The following is an 18,228-nucleotide window of genomic DNA, read 5'->3' on the forward strand; positions in this document are numbered from 1 at the left end:
ATGTCATTATCTATTGATTTCTTTCATGCTAATGATGATGATTGGATGGCGATACAGATCCTCATATTTTAATTCACTCTACAAATACAACCTATCAATGGCATAAGATAAATCCAAAGAAAATGATTTCTTTTATGTTGTGTTTAAATTTGGTATGGTGATGATGACAAGAAAAGAAAAGAGAAAGATTTGACTCGCTGAAATAAAGGGTAAAAAAAAAAAAATGGGATGGATTTTTGGATTTTACAGCTAAAATTTTCGAACTCCACAGCCAAACTTTGGCTGTAAAAATGAATCGTCGAGGGGCCCATCAGGCGATTTTTGGAAAAATCGATGAAATGCTTTGACACTTTAGGTGGCAGGGTAATCGATAAAATGGGATTATATGGTATTATATTACTTTTTTGAGAGGAATCTAATGATGGTAATTTCATTGGATGATGATCAGTATTGGATGAGAGATGTCAATATTGACATTTCATTTTTAATTTACTCTAGAAATTGGGAAATCAAGTATAAATTGTGATCAAGGCAAATGAAAGAGAATGCTTTTATCTATGTCCAATCCAAATTTGACATAATGATGATGAATTTGGAGCGAATTACAAAAGCATAAAAGAATACTTCTGCGAACTATTTATTCTTTTCAGGAATTTCAGTTTCCGTTTTTGAATAACCGAATTTTTTTTTCTTTCTTTTTTCTTTCTTTCTATTCTTTAGATCAACAAAATACATATATACATATAGATGGGGTTATTGACTATTTTGAAGAAAAACCGACAAAAGGAAAAGGAAATGCGGATTCTTATGTTGTAAGACAAAGTACATCATGTTTTCCTATTTCCTAATACTCTTTTTTTTTTTTTCTTTTAGGGGTCTAGATAATGCTGGCAAGACAACCATCTTGAAAAGAATCAATGGGGAACCTATAGATACCATTTCACCCACTTTGGGATTTAATATTAAAACTTTAGAACATGATATGTAAGTTTAGCATCATACAAGAAAAAAGTTAATAATAATCTATGAACTTAATTATTATTATACTTTGAATATTAGGTACAAGTTAAACATTTGGGATGTAGGAGGACAAAAGTCTATTCGATCTTACTGGAGGAATTATTTTGAACAAACGGATGCTCTTGTATGGGTTGTGGATTCGGCTGATAGAATGCGATTGGCTGATTGCCGATTAGAACTATTGGCACTCTTACAAGAAGAAAGATTGGCTGGGGCGACCTTACTAGTGTTTGCTAATAAACAAGATATACCAGGTGCTCTTACAGATAAAGAAATTCAACAGGTAAATATAAATGATGAAATGATTAACTTGACTAATCAATTCTCTTTTTATTTTCGTAAAGGCATTATCATTAGACGATATATCAAGTCATCATTGGGCCATTCAAAGTTGTAGTGCTGTTACAGGAGAACATCTTCTCAAAGGTATGGATTGGGTGGTGAAGGATGTAGCATCTAGAATATATATGTTAGATTGATGATGATTATGTATACCAATTTTTTTTTTTTTTGAAAATGATTTTATCAATAAACATGATACTACTCTTTTTTTTTTTTTTAAAAAAAAAAAAAAAAAAAGTACGATTGAATGATTTTATTATAGTTTGTTGAATTGTGTTTTTTTTTCTTCTTTCTTTCTTTCTATGTTTGTATAATAATGAATGGAAATCAAATGTATGAGGTAAAATGAGAAACATAAAAATGAGTGGCAAAAAAAAAAAAAATGGGATATGATATAGTGGAATCAAGAAAAAAAAAATAAAGGAGAGGAGAGGGGATAAAGGGGAGTGGGGGACAGAATAAACTATCTAGTTTGCAATACAACTAAGATTAGAAGTGGGAAAAGGGGCCAGGGATAGTGTTATCTAAAATATCGGTGATATCATCTACAGATGCTAAATCTTCAAGAAATGGGATCAGATCAATTAATTCAGAATCATGAGGATCATTAAACCAAGAAGATATTGGGACAGCATTGGCTGTATGGAATATATAACTTGCAGGTGAATTATCCAAAATAATGACTTGATTCAATTGACGTCCAAGTTGTGATAGATCTTTGACATAGGTACCTTTATAATGAAAACATGATTCACGGAAGAGTCGATGTTGTACCACTTGATGAAGATCAAACGTATCTAATACGGGATCTGCATACTTTATATATAGATTTAATAAATAAATAAATAAATAAATAAATAAAATGGTTATATAAAATAATGGGATTTTTTCTGTCATTTGATAACATACCTTGGATAAACTAGCAGTAAAAACGACTATTTCATACAATTCTCCCATTCGTTTCATGAATGCATCTACGCCTGGTCGTTTCAAAACAAAAACATTGTGATATGTGCCATCGATTTCAACAGGTACTACAAAATCTGCGTGAGGAGCAACCTAAAATAATCATAAGGATAATTATGGAATTGATCTAATATCATCACTTTTTTTTTTCTTATTACCTTGAAAGAACTATGTACTAATGTTTCATCCAAATCAAGTACAAGACATTTACGACCTCTATCTCGTTCAGCAATAGGTGCCAATAACCAAAGATCCTATCCAAAAAAAAAAAAAAATTAATTACACATATATTTATAGTTGATCATAATAAAAGAATGAATAAATTATACCTGTTCGCTTTCGAGTGAAGGTGTAGTAGTTTCTTGAAAATCATCCAAAGAAGATTGTCTAAGAGGGTCTTTCATAATATTTTGTTTTTGTACTGAAACATCGTTGATACTGACCTTCTCTTGTTGTTCTTGTTGTTCTTGTTGTTGTTTTGTTTCTAGTGAATTGTTGTCAATATTTGTAAATGTTTGAAGATCTTTGGATATAACAGAAGTAGTTGAATAAGTAATAGTTTGTGAAGGTGTTGGATTATTGCTATTAGCTTCATGTGTCGTGTTTTGTTGATGAGGTTTTTTTTTAAGATCTTGAGTATGTTTTCCACCAAAGGAACAACAAGTCAATAAAGATAACATTTTTTTTCCAGTCATACGTCGTCTTTTCGATGGTTTTGAGGTTATCCAACCCATAGTCGAAAATATACCAAGAGAAGCTATAAAATAAAAAAATAGAATAAAATAAAAAAAAAAGGTTAACTATGAATGGAAGTTTGTTTTCTTTTTTCTTTTTTTTTTTTTACTTGCTTGATTTTCCAAAAAGTTTGAACCTCGGTGTAGAATGAATACGACTAGAAGGTTTTTCTTGAGTATATGTCGTCATATCAAATAGTATATGGTGAGTTAACTTTTTCAAAGATACACGATAAAATAAAGAAAGAAAAGAAAGAAAGAAAAGAAGTAATAAATAAAATGAAATAATAATAATAAATAAAATAAAATAAAAAAAAAGACAGAGAGAGAGAGAGAAAAGGAGGAAAGACAGAGAGAGAGGGGGGGGATGATAGAAAAGAGGGGAGCAGAAAAAAATTGAGGAGATACTAAGTAAAAATATATACAAAAAAAAAATGGGAGTGGAATAACCTCTAGAGTTTCGAAACAAAAAAAAGCTTACACCTTTTTATGAGTATTTTTTGCCGCCTCCAAATAATTGATCAACGGCCCTGTTCCTGAAATGGAAATTGGCAACACCCCATACAAACATGTCTCCAATTGACATTTTGAATTTCCGCTAATTTCTTTATTTTTTTGAACTTTTTTTTTTTTCTTCTTTTTTCTCTTTCTTTCCCTATAAAAAAAAAAAAAAGAAAGAAATATGAATACTGAAAATGAACCTCTTATTGGTTCGTCTACTCATAGACAACAAGACTTGACTTTTATGTCTTCTTTAAAGACAACTATGGCTTCTTCTTACTTTAACATTCTTTTGATATTTGTTCCCATGGCTCTCATTGCCTCTTATTCTGATGCTTCTGCTCCTATTGTCTTTTCTTTGAACTTTATGGCTATTATTCCTTTGGCAAAACTTTTAGGTTTTGGTATGTATATTTTAGTCCTTTTTTTTTTTTTTTTTTTTTTTTGTCAACAAAACAAAATATTCATTCTTTATTTTTTTTTTATATAGCTACTGAAGAAATTGCTTTACGTACTGGTAGTACCATTGGTGCTGTAAGTTATATAGAACGATATTTAATATAAAAGATAAGAAATCTCATATAAGTTTAAAATAGTTATTGAATGCTACTTTTGGAAATGCTGTTGAACTTATTCTTGGTATTATCGCTTTGAAAGAAGGATTGATTCGTGTGGTTCAAGGTAATAATAATAATATTAATATATAGAATATGTTTATTTACTAACTGTCAATAAATTAGCTTCCATCTTGGGTTCCATCTTGTCTAATATTTTACTAGTAAAGCTATTAATTAATTTAATAAAAATAAATCAATACTAATTTAATCTTTTGAATTTTAGGTACTTGGGTTTTGTTTCTTGTTGGGTGGTTCCACACGCCAAGAACAAAGTTTCAATGTGACAGGTAACGCGTCTATCAATGATCTATTTATTATTATAATTAATCCTTTTCTTTCTTTATTTATTTATTTAGCTGCTCAAACTTCATCCTCTCTTTTGGCTCTTACTACTTTATCTTTGTTAATTCCTGCTGCATTCAGTGCTACTGCTTCTACTGCTAGTGAAGCTAAAGAAGGTATTCTCAAACTCAGTCATGGTACTGCATTGGTTCTTTTATTGGTTTACGTTCTGTTTTTGTTTTTCCAGGTAATATATATATATATTCATCTTTGACACTAAATGTTTTTCTATTTATTTATTTATTTTTAATCATAGCTTAAAACTCACACATATTTGGTAATTACATACATGATATGCATCCTTCTGTTATCTCACCTTCTTTTTCCTTTAGTATGAAGATGAAGCTGATGAAGATGAAACACCTAGTACTACCTTGTCTTTCTCCATTGTCAGGTAATAAATATACTTATTATTTTAGTTCCATTCATCTCATCTTCTATTTTAGTCTCATTGTGATTGCTGGATTTGTATCTCTACATGCTGAATTCTTGGTCGGAGCGTAAGTGAATGGTGGTATAGGATGAAGTCTTTATTTAACTAAATATGAATCTTTCTTATATATATATAGTATTGAGGGTGTTGTTGATAGTTGGGGTGTAAGTCATTATTTTTCTTTCTTTATTCTCTCTACAATATACTCATTTTCGATTTGAAAATTATTTTAATAGATTGATGAAACATTTGTTGGTATCATTTTATTGCCTATCGTTGGAAAGTAAGTTTATGCATATGCAAGTGATAATGCACCATTGAAGTACATGAGAGAGAGAGAGGAGGTAACTGACATGATTCCTTATTTTTATTTTTATTAGTGCTGCTGAACATGTTAGTTCTGTTACTTTTGCTCTCAAGAATAAGATGAATCTCTGTATTGGTATTGCTGTATCTTCTTCTCTTCAAATTGGTTTGTTGGTAACTCCTGTATTAGTGATTGCTGGTTGGATCATTGGTCAACCTATGACTCTCTTCTTTGAAAACTTTGAAACTGTGATATTATTCTCTAGTGTTTTGATTGTCAATTATTTGATTCAAGATGGTCGTTCCAATTGGTTGGAAGGTGTTCAACTTTTGGTAAGCAAAAAAAAAAAAAAAATACTTATTAGTTTATTTCATCTTTATTTATTTATTTATTTATTATATATAGTCTGTTTATGCTATTGTTGCATTGGCTTTCTATGTTCATCCTACTGCTAAAGAATAAGGACTGTATCCTATGCCCTTATTATTATTAAACTTTGTGTAGTTTATTACTCAAAAACAATAAAATCGGCATTACAATTTTGATCAAAATGTTCTCCTGTTGTTACTTTTTTTTCCTTTACTTTCTTTAATTTTTTTTTTTATTTTTGTATTTTGTTACCTTTTTCTTTCCTCTGTCTTTCTCGTATTCAATAATTGATTTATTTTATACCTGTCAAAAATAAATACCTTTCTGGATGGTACTAATACAATGAATAGGTAAACTTATTATAGTTTTAACATTTAAATTCTTTGCTTATTCTTTACAATTTTATAGTATACCAGAAGCCTCTTCGCCACCTTTACCAAGTAAGGATAACTCAAAACACCAAGTTAAGGTAAACCAAGTTTATAACAAATTTGAATAACAATTTCTTTTAACTATATTGTTTTTATTTTGTTTAGTTTGTCGAAGCTAGAACTGCCATTATTTTGGATCAAAGTACACCACTGGCAACTCATAATGACAATACACAATGGTTACTCAATTATATGTTTCGTCCAATATCAACACAAATATATCAGGTAAAATAAAATATAAAATAAAATAAAAGAATTTTGAACTAATATTCCTTTCTATCATAGGATTATTCTATATTACACTTATCTTCCAATATCAAACCCATATGGGAACAAGTATCTGTTTTATCTTCATCTGACAAGTTGTTATTATCTGCACAATCACCTAATAACTTACCTATTAGAAATGACATCAAGTCATCAACCGATAACATAATGGATTCAAAATCTAGTGACTCTCAAGAAATATATATCATGACTCCTCGAACCAATATTCTTTCAGTCGCAAACAAACATTCGATGGTACTTATGGTGGATCTAAGTTCAAGTTTGGCGACCATTGATATGTTTCGAGGTCATATTATGATTGAAAATGCTTTTGATTTGTAAGTGAATTTTATCAATACACTGTTCGTGATACTGAAATCTTATCTCTCTTTTTTTCTTTTTTTTTTTTCTTCTTCTTCTCTAGGCTTGCCAATATTATTCTTGGAATCGTTCGTCCATTTTCTCTTCCATTGTCCTCTGGAACCAATATTCGCGTAAGGATATATAGAATCATTGTAACCATTGTATTAATCTTCTTATATTATTTAGTTTGAACCTATCATTTGTGTCACTGTCATCGCTGAATGTTCTCAATTTGGATCAAACATCAATGTCATTCCCATCTTGGCTGAATATCCTACTATGCGTGTTCTATTACAAAATGTCCATATCAACGCATCCAATGTATCTTCAGTACTACAAACTCTTAGCAATGAAATCAAAGCCTTTCAATATGATTTGGGCAAGTTCCGCCAACAGATTACTCAACGTCGATCGAAACTTGGATATCAACTTGATGTGCGTTATGATCATTCTTCAGTAGTAGAGGAGGATGAAAATGAATATGATATTGGACCTCTAGATCAGTCCCATACCGCTTCCATGACACGACCTTCTTCAACATTGATTAGTTCTGAAATGACTCCTTCGTCGAAAACTTTGGCTCAACCTACTGGCAATAAAAGGACTCTGAAGAAAACAGGAAAAAATACAAGACGTACGACTCCCAAAAACAATGCATCTATTAAACGAACACCAATGGTTGTCACCCATACATTCAATCAAAATGATCAGCAACAACAACAACAACAGCAGCAGCATCAACAACAAGAACAACAAAGACAGCATCAGCAACAGCAACAGCAAAAACAAAAACAACATCGACAACAACGCGCAGCGAAAGGAATCAATAGCTGGAAAAAGGACGTTTGGGGAGTTGGGAAAACTGGCAGCAATCTTTCTTACATTTTACGTGCTGGTGCATTCGCTTTGACATTGTTACCTCCAGATGGTTGGCGATCTATTGTATTATTGACTGATGGTGTGGTGAAATCAAATGTGGACGAATCAGTATTACGACAACTTTCTTGTGATAATACAGCATGTCATGTGGTCCATATTGGTGTAGAAGATGGCTTTACTCCTGGATGTAACTTTGGATTCGTACCAGATACAGAAATCTTACAATTTGTTACAAATGCTACAGGGGGACAATTTACTTATTCTGGTCAAAATCCACCTATTCTGCCTACAGACACAACAACTATTGATTCAATGCCAAATATATACCATTTACGATTCCTTACCAAATCGATTAGTTTGGAAAAAGTACGAACAGACAACAGACTGCTAGTGTCTACAGGATCAACCTCTGGTATATTTCCTTGGACTACAAACACTCTACCTGTACCTGTGGAAGCACGATTGATGCGCTATCAAGAATATTATCTACCAAAAGAAGTATGGCATATTATTAGTGCTAGGATACGACAAGGCTTCTCATTGGCTTCAATCATATTTGACGATTACATTCACCGAAAGGGTACTTCATCCTCCACACAGAAAAATCAAGAACAGATTGGATCTAATAGAAATGGCAACGAAAATGTCAACAACGCAAAACGGGAAAGGGTGATTATTATCTTGGTATTACAGTGGCAACCTCATGTGGCGGTGGAATATCGTATACGTGCATATTGGCCTTCAAGATGGACCACTCTATTCAATCAATACACATCATATGAAGAAAAGAATCGACAATTGGATCCTCATGATATTGCAACAGACTTCTCAAAACATGGTTTTTACAACGGTATGCGATCACCAAAAGCAGAAATTCTTATTCGCGCCAACAATACATTTTCTGAAATGCTGAAAAATTGGGACTTATTTCAACGTCGGATGCAGATGATGGGTGTGGTCAATGGTGGCTCTGGATTGGAATTTGCCGGCTCTACAGCAGGTTTTTCAAAGGTTGGCAAGCTCAAGAAACTGCTGGATAGAATATATGAATCGGATACCATGCTCAAAACACTTCTTACATCAACATCGAATACATCATCATCATCTTCTTCTTCTTCTCCTTCTCCTTCTTCATCATCACCATGTTCGTCTTCATCGTTATCACCAATATTAACAGCAACACCAACAACACCAAATCCAACACAAATACGTCATACCTATATTGATGGATTTCAAACTTCCTGGACCAAGATGAATGATGCGGATATTAGACCCTACACCCGGTGTTGGTACGATGAACAGGCATTTGAATTGATTTATACTGATCCTTTGACTTCTATGCCAACAAATGGTCCCCTTCTTGACACTATCCATACACAGCTCGCATCATGGTCGACGTTTACCCATCAACAGGATAATGTTTATATCAAGTTATTGGACAGCAATCACTATAGATCCAATCATTCAAATGAAAAAGAACAACAACAACAACAACAACAACAACAACAACAACAACAACAACAACAACAACAACAACAACAACAACAACAACAACAACAACAACAACAACAACAACAACAACAACAACGACAACAACAACGACAAATGCAACAGGACACCAGTCTTCAATTCTGCGAACTACGGGTTTTCAAGGAAAAAGAAAAGATATTGATGGTACGAATTCTCTTCTTTAATGTTAACACTCTCGAACGCAAGCAAGTTATTGATGATTTGAGGAATTTATTAGTCTCTTCTACTCCTACTTCTGATCTCTATTCGGCGAACATTCCTTTGGAAGTACATCAAACATCATCTTTACAGCAAAATTCTCAACCTTCTTGTTGGGTAGTCAAACGCCCATTGGCCGGTCTTTTGATGCGTGATCCTGAGCATTATATGGTGAATGAGACTCATATTCAGCAACAGCAAATCCAAATGAACATGTGGTATGGTAATCCTACTTTATGGATCACTGGTGAATATATCGTCCGGAATTATCTTTATCACAATACACTTCACTGGGATGTACAAGATCACGGTTCTGGCGCAGCAAACCTGACTCCTCTATATTGCTTAGCTTATGATTTTATGTGTCGACTTCGAATAAAACAAGTAAGTTGAATGACCTAAAAAAAAAAAAAAAAAAAAAAAAAAAAAGTTTGCCGTCAGACATTGTCACTCATTTATTTATTTGTTGTTACTGGAAAATTAGGGATATGTTTTGCTCTCATCACAACGCAACGGAAGTCATTTTTATAAAGAAGTGGATGATAATGGTACATCATTTTCTATTCAATACTATATTTGGAAGGATCCCGCCAAGAAAGGAATCATGACAGAACTTTGGATGGAACCTTCTTCATTGGATGGGGAATTACATAGACAAATGGAAACGGATATGACAAAAATTGATAAGGATATCGTAACACGATTAGTTACATTTGATCACATTGCTGCTTTGGGTCATACTTGCCATTTGACGGATCAATCAACTATGGATCGATCAACATCGGATCTTCGTGATAGACTTTTAAACACTCAACATATTCGACAACACCATCTTTTCAATATTTCTTCTATTCTTCGATTGGGTACATTTTGGTTGGCAAGTTATCGATGTCCTGTATTTATTGGAAATCAAGAAAATTCACAAGACGTTAATAGTACCAGTAATAGTGGTGAACTATCGAGCGGCTATACTGGTAAATAGATAAACAACGAGACTTAACTTTTGATTTTTCTTCTTTTTTTTTTTTTTCTTATTAACTTCTTTTTTTAAAAATAGCAGCTGAACAAGAGATATGGAAAACAGACAAAACGTCATCTTGTACATGTCCACGTCCTGGTGCTATCTTTTATCAAAACCGCAACATCATCTCAACACTACCTCCAGATCGTCACGATATGGCATTCCTGCATTACTTTATGGAACGATCTCTTGCAGTCATTACTGATTATCAAGTATCTTTGGAAAATACACCAAAAGACGATTTTTGGGCAACGCTACTGGGTACGCTCAAGCAACTCGATGGTGATATTGAAATTGGGAATTTACGGATCGCACAATCTATACTCGATCTCCGATGTTTTGTAAAATCAATAAGTCCAACTACCATGATGCTTATGCTTCTTCCAAGTTTTGAAACTGTGATAAAGGGACTGACCAAATTAGATTCAAGCAACCCATATCTGTTATCCAATGGAACAGATCATACTGGAATACTTTTATATGAATGTCATCGACAGTCAAACGAAAACGCAGATACAACTGGGTTTTATGCCGCCAATAATAACAACAATAACAACAACAACAACAACAATAGCGACACGTCAACAATTCAACGACTGGATATCATCAAGACAAATCGTGATTCTGATCTTGTTCCTAATGGAATTTGGAAAGGTTGTCTTAGTAGTAATGAAAATCAACATGGTGATTCTGAAGAATTGACTCAATTGATATCAAAAGTGACTCAGGTGTATTCTCGAAGCTTTGTAAAGACTATTTTCACCTCTCTTTTACATGGACGTGTGGTAGAACCTACTGATTTTGAAAAGATCTTACATTATTGTGATGAAACTACTCTGGATATTGACATTACTGGGTATTTGAATGTACAAACTTTATTGAAAAGACGTGATAGTCAAAGGTAAGAGCTAATATAATAATGGACATTCTTTTTTTTTTTTTATTAACATGGGTTTTATTGACTTGAATATAATCTTTGTAGCAAAAACGAAATCGAATTGGCTCATCGTCGTTTTGTCTCTGTTCTCAGTCATTATTTCGAACCAGTAATCACCACAGATGGACGATATCAAAATATTTATTGTTATAGACCACCGTTCACCAAAGCAGGACAAAAACTTGGATTATCACTACTTGGTCAGAAACCGACAAATTTGGCTGATGTTGTTGAATGTGCTCAAAATCCTCTATTTATACGTTTGGAATGCATACTACGGAAACCAAACTCGACAGGTGACGGTTATATGGAAAAAACGTTTACATTTGATCAAATACCATCTTCTTATCAACATCAAGTCGACGAGGATGATTTTTCATTTGAACCTGAATCCATTGGCACTGATGATTCGCCTGTGGCCTCTGCTGATGGAACAACTGCAACCCTACGCATGGTGTGCTTGACCCTACCTTCTTTTGATGGTGAACCCTCTGAAATCCACGTGCAACATGCTCAAGAATGTCCTGCTGCAAGTCTCTCAATACATCACCGACCGTAAGTTTGGGTTTTAGCTTGTTTATGACTATATATATAAATTACTTTCTTCCATAGGTATTAACTTTTTTTTTCTTTTGGTAGTTATTCCTTTTTGGAAAATGAAAATGAACATCGCGAAACTCTTTCTTCTTTGAATACGGATAAGCAAGATGCCTTGTTGGAAACAGAAGCTCGTTTGGTATGGCTATTTACTGAGGAAATCATGCATGGACTTTTGCGATCTGGACCTATAACACCATCTGTTATTCGATATGTGGAAACGCAACTAATGAAAAAGAATCCATTTGTCGACTTCCCAACAACTGTCTTTATTCCTTTGGTCTTTGTCAAAAATCAGCAACAAAGTCGTGCAACGTTCTTCTCTGAATTGGAAAAGGCAAGAAGCACTCCCTATAGACTCATGCGTGTTGGTGACTCTTTTTATGCCTGCGATGATGATGATGATGATGATGATGATGATGATGATTTGCCTCTTCTGGATAAACAACAACCTGAAACTCTTGGCTACCAACAACAATCTGGCGTTTATGATATTGAAGGTCTCAACATTAGTATTGATATGCCAGCGGATCATCTGAATCATCGACCCAGAACTTTGCTAAACAACAAACCACAGGGAAGCGATGACTACTGCCAAGGTCTTGGTATCAGCATTATGGAGCCCGATGCTATGAACAATGAGGATGATGATGATTACAACAAGAACAACAAAGATGGCAGCAACAATGTTGACGATGATACAAAGGACGACATCTGTATAGACAACAATAACAATGACAAACAAGTGAAATCGACAAAGCAACAACTTTACTGGCTATTATTGATCCCTCAGAAACAGAGTGTACAACTCTACTTTTATTCCAAACTTCAACAATCTGTTAACCGATCTGAAATTATACGAATGACTAAAGCCATGGTACACGATGTGATGGAACGAACAAACAAAATCGTGTTATTGCAATCTATGCATGATTCAAGAATATGCAGGTAATGATTGGAAATTACAATGTTTAAATGATGACTAACACTGTTCTTTTTTTTTTTTTTATGTATAGCAAATATTTACTTGCACCAGTGGATGAAAATGAAAAACAGCAATATTGTTCTTCTGATGATTTATCTGATGATGATATTGATATGACTTGTATTGATACCAACAACAATCTAGTAGAAATTCTCTCAACATCTGGTGAAGAAATGGCTCTCACACCTCCCAAAAAATTTCAACCTGGACAGTTCGGATGTGAAATACTTTTGACGAAACGATTTCCCTTACATTGGCGACTACAACCCAATTCAGCTCTCACCATTCTCTCTAACGAAGTCCTTCGACCATTTGCCGTGAAAAATCGACCCAATATGTTTGTTATCATGCGTGATAACGTGGTAGTTTATTGTTTCTTATCAGAAGGTACAACATCTCATGCTTTGGATTCTGACTCTCAAAATGACAGCGAAAGTATCTATCTGCGCCCTAGTTCTCCTTTTGGTATCTCCTTGCAAGCAATCGATAGTAATGGTGACAAATCCTTCATTGGTGACAGTAGTGCTCTTGCTTTATCTCATCCAAAATTACATACATCATCCTTTACTTCTTTTGTTGGGAATTCTTCTCCTCATGGTAGTCCTCATAGTGAACGTACAAGTAGCAAGGAAAGTCCTGGTAAAGCTCACGATAATTTCAATGGTAGTAACTTGTCTCCAAGCCTCAAGAAACATGGCTCTCGATACAGTGAATCAAGGGAATTACTATTTGAAGTTCATGGTGTTGAATTTGGTGGATGGATATCTGAATTGGTGGATATGCTTGAAAGTCGATTGATATCTCAAATTACTATGAAAGAAGTTCAACAATTTTTGACTAGAAATCCTACTTCAAAACTATCCCGTGCTGTAAGTTCAAAAAAAAAAAAAAAAAAAAAAAAAAAAAAAGGTTAAAATAATCTATTAATAAAAACATATTGAACATATACTCTTTTTTTTTTTTTTTTTTTTTATGAATAGGATTTGGAATTCATTTTACCGGTTGGAAAAAATCCATCTTTACGTCGAACTTTTCGTATTACACCTGTTATCTCGAATCCTTCTCATTTCTTGGCCTTATTACGACAAAATATATTGGTGGGTCCTTTACGTGCTCTTGATGGAACTGATATTTCATCTCTTGTTCGAAGACATCGGATGATTCGCTACGGTTCTTATTCTTCTGGTCTAGCTTACTCGTAAGTCTAAATAATAATAATAATAATAGTAATAAAATGAAAAGATGAAAAAATTGACTAATATATTCTGATATAAAACTGTATAGTCAAACGAATGCCAGTCCTAGTGTGAACGATAAATCACTACAAGATTTATGCTTTTACTACAGTTGCACAAGTCGTACTCCAGGTCTATGTAGTCCATTTGAACTTAGTGTTGGTCAAGGTGTTGCTGGTATTTGTCTCAGTTTACTTGACAGTAATGGTGTTTTTGTATCACAACTACCAAAGGCAAAGGGAACACCAACTATCGACGATCTTCAATTGGAATCGTACTTGAATGATGATTATATTATGTATGGTGATGTGAAGGATACTCAGGACGAATTTTTACTTGGTATTGATATTTGGACCATTGGACAAATTGAAGGTGAATTCTTGTTGGATTATCTTTATGGCTGTTTTAAACATACGATCTGTGATTACATTGTTGAACAAGTTATCCATACAGCTCTTACGGAACCTATTGTGATGGAAAATCAAGAAACTGATACAGTGATTCTAGATGATATGACTTATTCTATCAAGGCTATCTCCACACCATTTCTACAAGTACTTGACAAGGCGGTTGAATGGTCAAGTCCTACTGTGAAACAAATATCTTGGTCAACAAATCTGGCTCCATGGTGTATGGATAATGTATTACTTCGATTGGATGCTGAATTCAGTATCATCAACCCAATACTCAAACCGATCATCACCCGTGCAGCTCTATCTCAAAAATTGGACAAGGATGCGGAATTGCTTGGTGAACATTCATTGTACGATCCTACCTTGCACTTAGGCTTGGAAGGCTCAAATGGTGATTTTCAAAACTCACAATACATGCTCATCAGCGGTTTACCTGACCTCGGTCTATCAAGTGGATTTAGTTCTCGTAGGCATAGTTCTGAAAGTTACTGGTCTCAAACCAAAAAATGGTCTTTAGCAAGGGATGAAGAATATGGCAAGCAACGGGATATGCGAAAGGATGATCATCATCTTCGTCAAGACTCTGTAGCCTCCTCCATGTCAAAATCTGGTGTGGTCCTCAAACAAAAATTGAATTACAAGGAAGCTGATCATCATCATTGCTTTATATTATTGATTATTGATTGTATGGAGACAACCATGTATATTTACAACTGCACTGAAGCATTTACGGAACAAGTCTCTCAACTGGTACTTCGAACACTATCGCAACAAGAATCAAGACATTTGGCATTGAATAATATCCTGCATCAGAAAATGGGTCTTTTCCATCATACTCATACTATGTCTGAAATATTATCAACAAGCTCTTTAGTATCGAATGGATTGTCACCGCATCATTACGGCGAAGAAAATATTTTATCGCATCCTAGTCTATCACAGGTTATTTTACAACAGCAACAGCAACAAGAAGATGGTCAACAAATATCTTCTCCAAATGCTTCTAGTATTGCTCGCTTAGCACAACCAGAATCAAGGACAAGATCGTCTTCAAGTCGGATGGACATGTTATCATCAGTCAACAAAATACAAGTTAACTTCAATAGCCTCAAACAATTGGTGGCCAATACATACTTCTCAAGGACACGTCCACCACTTTTGGATAGAGGATCCTCCTTTCATAGTGAAACTGAAGTCACTGGTAGTTCTAGTGTATTCGATGTAGAAGAATATGGACGACTCTGTAGATCACCAAGGCAAGACAATAATAGTGGCAACATGGATCACTCTGGAGAACTTACAAATGAAGTGGTATATACAGCTGTTAGGATGGCGGATGCAAATTCTGTGTTACGAGACGCCTTTGCTGAATCAACAACTGAATACGAACATGCAAATCATAGGGATTATTTGATGCGACATGGTGAACCATTCCTCAACATGTATCTCAGGCGTTCCCAACTTCAAGCAGCTCACGAAAAGGCGTTCAAGGTATACTCCAAATGGGCCAATCGATATTCTGGAAGAGGACCACTTGACATACAACAATCTGTGGAAGAAAGTGAAATGATGACAGTCTCTGAACTCAAGGTGATTCTCAAGGCCTCTCGTATTCTTCATTTCTGTCGAACACCATTGTTTTTATCTGATATTGACTCAACCGAAACCTTCAACTTTGGATTGAACCACTTGCAGAGATCGGCAAAACTGTTTGACGACATGGATTCATCAACAATGGATACTCTTCAACACGATCTGATGACAATCAACTGGTATCAGCATCTTGCACACACATTTATGAAGGAATATGCTTCTTACTTGGAGAGTATTGGTATGCATCTCATTGTCTATGGCCCATCATCCGATCAACAAGAAGAAATTCAATGCTATTTATCCAAATTCAAAATCAATAGTGAAGAATCTGTTCCCTCTCCTGTAACGTATCATCTTCAAGTCTATAATGGCGGTACAGTACTTTGTGAAGCAAGATTGACTGATGTGTTTGTCTCCGTAACTCTCTACACTCTCCACCGTCGGTATGGCCGTTTGACCTATTCACCTTATACTCACGAAAAACATGAAATGCGACGCGCTGGATTCCATGATTTTACAGAAGAATGTGATAGTCTCAAACAGAAAATCCATGTCAATTCGTTTGTATCAGACTTTCGGTTACGCTTCATTCAAAAAAGCTTGGATAATATTGATGACTTGCCTGCCAATCTCAATCTTTTGAATGTGATCAACAATATGGTGTCTTTGCATGGAAAACGACCTGGTGGTTACTCTCGAAATCGCATTCTATATGGCTCTTATGAACTGTTGATGGAAGAAAAACTGGATGCAATAGTACCAACTCTATTACGAAATGCGGATAACTTTGGATTCTCCTCTTTATTTTGTGACAAGAAACCGGTGGGCTGCTTTGTATCTTCGGATGATCTCTCTTTTGAACGAGGACATGATGATGATCGTTTACCTTTCCGTTATTCTTTAATCATCACACCATTGTCAACCAATTCTGAAAACGCTAAACATTGGCCGGGTAGTCATAGCATATATAGTCATATGGGATCTATGGATACACCTCATACATCTTCAGCCCGTGATGATAATTATGATCATGAGTACGATGGTGATAAAACAATGGAAGGACGTACTTTGGAAACTGGTGAAATCCCTCCGTCAAATTCGTTGGATAGGATTATATTACAATATTATGTCATTGTGACCTATCAAGGTATGGATCGGGCACCTTATAGCAAGAAATCAAGTAAGAATTCATGGCGCAAAGTGGTCAAGAACAAACCTGAAAGATATGAGAATATTCTAGATGAAATGTTGGGACCAGATATGCATTCTCTCCATGATGTTTTACAACAAGCTAAAAAAAGAATTGATACACTGGTGAAGCAGGTATGTAAACATAAATAAATGGATGGATATAATAGATGATGGAAAGATGACGATGATTTTTCTTTTTTTTTTTTTTTGGTAGGCTACCATAGCATGTCATCGTGATGCTGATTGGAATCGACTTTATCAAGCTATCAACAGAAAAACGACATTGGATATATCTTTTGAATATGCTCAAGAACTAGTGATTGTTGCGAAGCAATTTGAAACTATCCGTATTGACAAGGACACACATTCTGAATTCAGTCGATTTTTATCTTTGAATTTGCGATGGCAAGCTGTGTTGGAGATCATCAAGCAAATAAATCCTCTTACCTCTGGCGAACTTGTACAACCAAACAAATCGAACAGATGTATCGTTCTATTTATTCCCAATGCGGTGATGGAATACTTTATACTGATAGAATACCATGGTGAACCAACGAAGGACGATACTGACACAATCAAGGTATATGCTTGTAGCAAACATGAACGCAAATGTGTCGATCAATTGGATCCTGTTGAAATGACATTCATGGGCAATTTGGCAACTACCTTGGCTTACCATCTTTGGAAATGCTCAAAATAAAGATGTACTCATCTTGTAGTTTATTGGACTTGTAATTTACTGGACTTGTAGTTTAGTTTTTTTTTTTTGTTATTATTATCATTATTATTATTACTTTTGTTATTATTGATTTATTTTATATTTTTTTTTATATATATATTTCATTTGTATATTATCATTTCTATTTTTATATTTTTCTTTTATGTAGTATATCAATAAATCATTCTCGACTCAATACTCCATTGGAGTGCAGGATTTTTTTTAGAAAAAAAAAAAAA

At 34.3% G+C, this 18,228-nt stretch overlaps 4 protein-coding genes across 4 annotated transcripts; 3 read left to right on the top strand and 1 right to left on the bottom strand.

Moving 5' to 3' along the window:
• Positions 1 to 596: 596 nt before the first annotated feature.
• BX664DRAFT_326731 (putative ADP-ribosylation factor-like 2-like protein) lies at positions 597 to 1,580 on the top strand. The gene is made up of 4 exons (XM_051544288.1): positions 597 to 812; positions 874 to 984; positions 1,060 to 1,303; positions 1,365 to 1,580. The coding sequence occupies exons 1-4, from the start codon at positions 748 to 750 to the stop codon at positions 1,497 to 1,499; spliced, it is 555 nt and encodes a 184-aa protein (XP_051403815.1). The 5' UTR covers positions 597 to 747; the 3' UTR covers positions 1,500 to 1,580.
• A 19-nt stretch (positions 1,581 to 1,599) lies between these two features.
• Positions 1,600 to 3,425, bottom strand: BX664DRAFT_293195 (HAD-like domain-containing protein). Its single transcript, XM_051542033.1, has 5 exons — positions 3,177 to 3,425; positions 2,658 to 3,085; positions 2,487 to 2,582; positions 2,272 to 2,421; positions 1,600 to 2,178 (listed from the first exon to the last, which is right to left on the bottom strand). The coding sequence occupies exons 1-5, from the start codon at positions 3,250 to 3,252 to the stop codon at positions 1,852 to 1,854; spliced, it is 1,077 nt and encodes a 358-aa protein (XP_051403816.1). The 5' UTR covers positions 3,253 to 3,425; the 3' UTR covers positions 1,600 to 1,851.
• Positions 3,426 to 3,721: 296 nt separating this feature from the next.
• On the top strand, positions 3,722 to 5,813 carry BX664DRAFT_326734 (calcium/proton exchanger). Its single transcript, XM_051544289.1, has 13 exons — positions 3,722 to 3,967; positions 4,054 to 4,097; positions 4,160 to 4,244; positions 4,304 to 4,341; positions 4,404 to 4,467; positions 4,537 to 4,709; positions 4,779 to 4,799; positions 4,855 to 4,916; positions 4,969 to 5,022; positions 5,092 to 5,119; positions 5,192 to 5,238; positions 5,336 to 5,594; positions 5,668 to 5,813. The coding sequence occupies exons 1-13, from the start codon at positions 3,745 to 3,747 to the stop codon at positions 5,722 to 5,724; spliced, it is 1,155 nt and encodes a 384-aa protein (XP_051403817.1). The 5' UTR covers positions 3,722 to 3,744; the 3' UTR covers positions 5,725 to 5,813.
• A 26-nt stretch (positions 5,814 to 5,839) lies between these two features.
• BX664DRAFT_356809 (uncharacterized protein) lies at positions 5,840 to 18,100 on the top strand. The gene is made up of 14 exons (XM_051547915.1): positions 5,840 to 5,981; positions 6,040 to 6,100; positions 6,168 to 6,287; positions 6,348 to 6,667; positions 6,754 to 6,823; positions 6,879 to 9,683; positions 9,784 to 10,273; positions 10,357 to 11,221; positions 11,303 to 11,812; positions 11,897 to 12,802; positions 12,871 to 13,708; positions 13,820 to 14,037; positions 14,124 to 17,403; positions 17,486 to 18,100. The coding sequence occupies exons 1-14, from the start codon at positions 5,974 to 5,976 to the stop codon at positions 17,969 to 17,971; spliced, it is 10,977 nt and encodes a 3,658-aa protein (XP_051403818.1). The 5' UTR covers positions 5,840 to 5,973; the 3' UTR covers positions 17,972 to 18,100.
• The last annotated feature ends 128 nt before the right edge of the window (positions 18,101 to 18,228 follow it).

This window comes from Halteromyces radiatus (genome assembly GCF_025201355.1).
Source record: "Halteromyces radiatus strain CBS 162.75 chromosome Unknown BX664scaffold_2, whole genome shotgun sequence".
NCBI classification, from domain to species: Eukaryota; Fungi; Mucoromycota; class Mucoromycetes; order Mucorales; family Cunninghamellaceae; genus Halteromyces; species Halteromyces radiatus.

Coding starts and splice junctions, on each gene's coding strand:
- BX664DRAFT_326731 (XM_051544288.1), top strand. CDS start 748: ATGGGGTTATTGACTATTTTGAAGAAAAACCGACAAAAGGAAAAGGAA. Junction 985..1,059: donor AAAACTTTAGAACATGATAT/GTAAGTTTAGCA, acceptor TTTGAATATTAG/GTACAAGTTAAACATTTGGG. Junction 1,304..1,364: donor CAGATAAAGAAATTCAACAG/GTAAATATAAAT, acceptor ATTTTCGTAAAG/GCATTATCATTAGACGATAT.
- BX664DRAFT_293195 (XM_051542033.1), bottom strand. CDS start 3,252: ATGACGACATATACTCAAGAAAAACCTTCTAGTCGTATTCATTCTACA. Junction 3,086..3,176: donor CAAACTTTTTGGAAAATCAA/GCAAGTAAAAAA, acceptor TTTATTTTATAG/CTTCTCTTGGTATATTTTCG. Junction 2,179..2,271: donor TTACTGCTAGTTTATCCAAG/GTATGTTATCAA, acceptor CTATATATAAAG/TATGCAGATCCCGTATTAGA.
- BX664DRAFT_326734 (XM_051544289.1), top strand. CDS start 3,745: ATGAATACTGAAAATGAACCTCTTATTGGTTCGTCTACTCATAGACAA. Junction 4,800..4,854: donor TTAAAACTCACACATATTTG/GTAATTACATAC, acceptor TTTTTCCTTTAG/TATGAAGATGAAGCTGATGA. Junction 5,023..5,091: donor GCTGAATTCTTGGTCGGAGC/GTAAGTGAATGG, acceptor ATATATATATAG/TATTGAGGGTGTTGTTGATA.
- BX664DRAFT_356809 (XM_051547915.1), top strand. Junction 6,101..6,167: donor ACTCAAAACACCAAGTTAAG/GTAAACCAAGTT, acceptor TATTTTGTTTAG/TTTGTCGAAGCTAGAACTGC. Junction 9,684..9,783: donor GTCGACTTCGAATAAAACAA/GTAAGTTGAATG, acceptor CTGGAAAATTAG/GGATATGTTTTGCTCTCATC.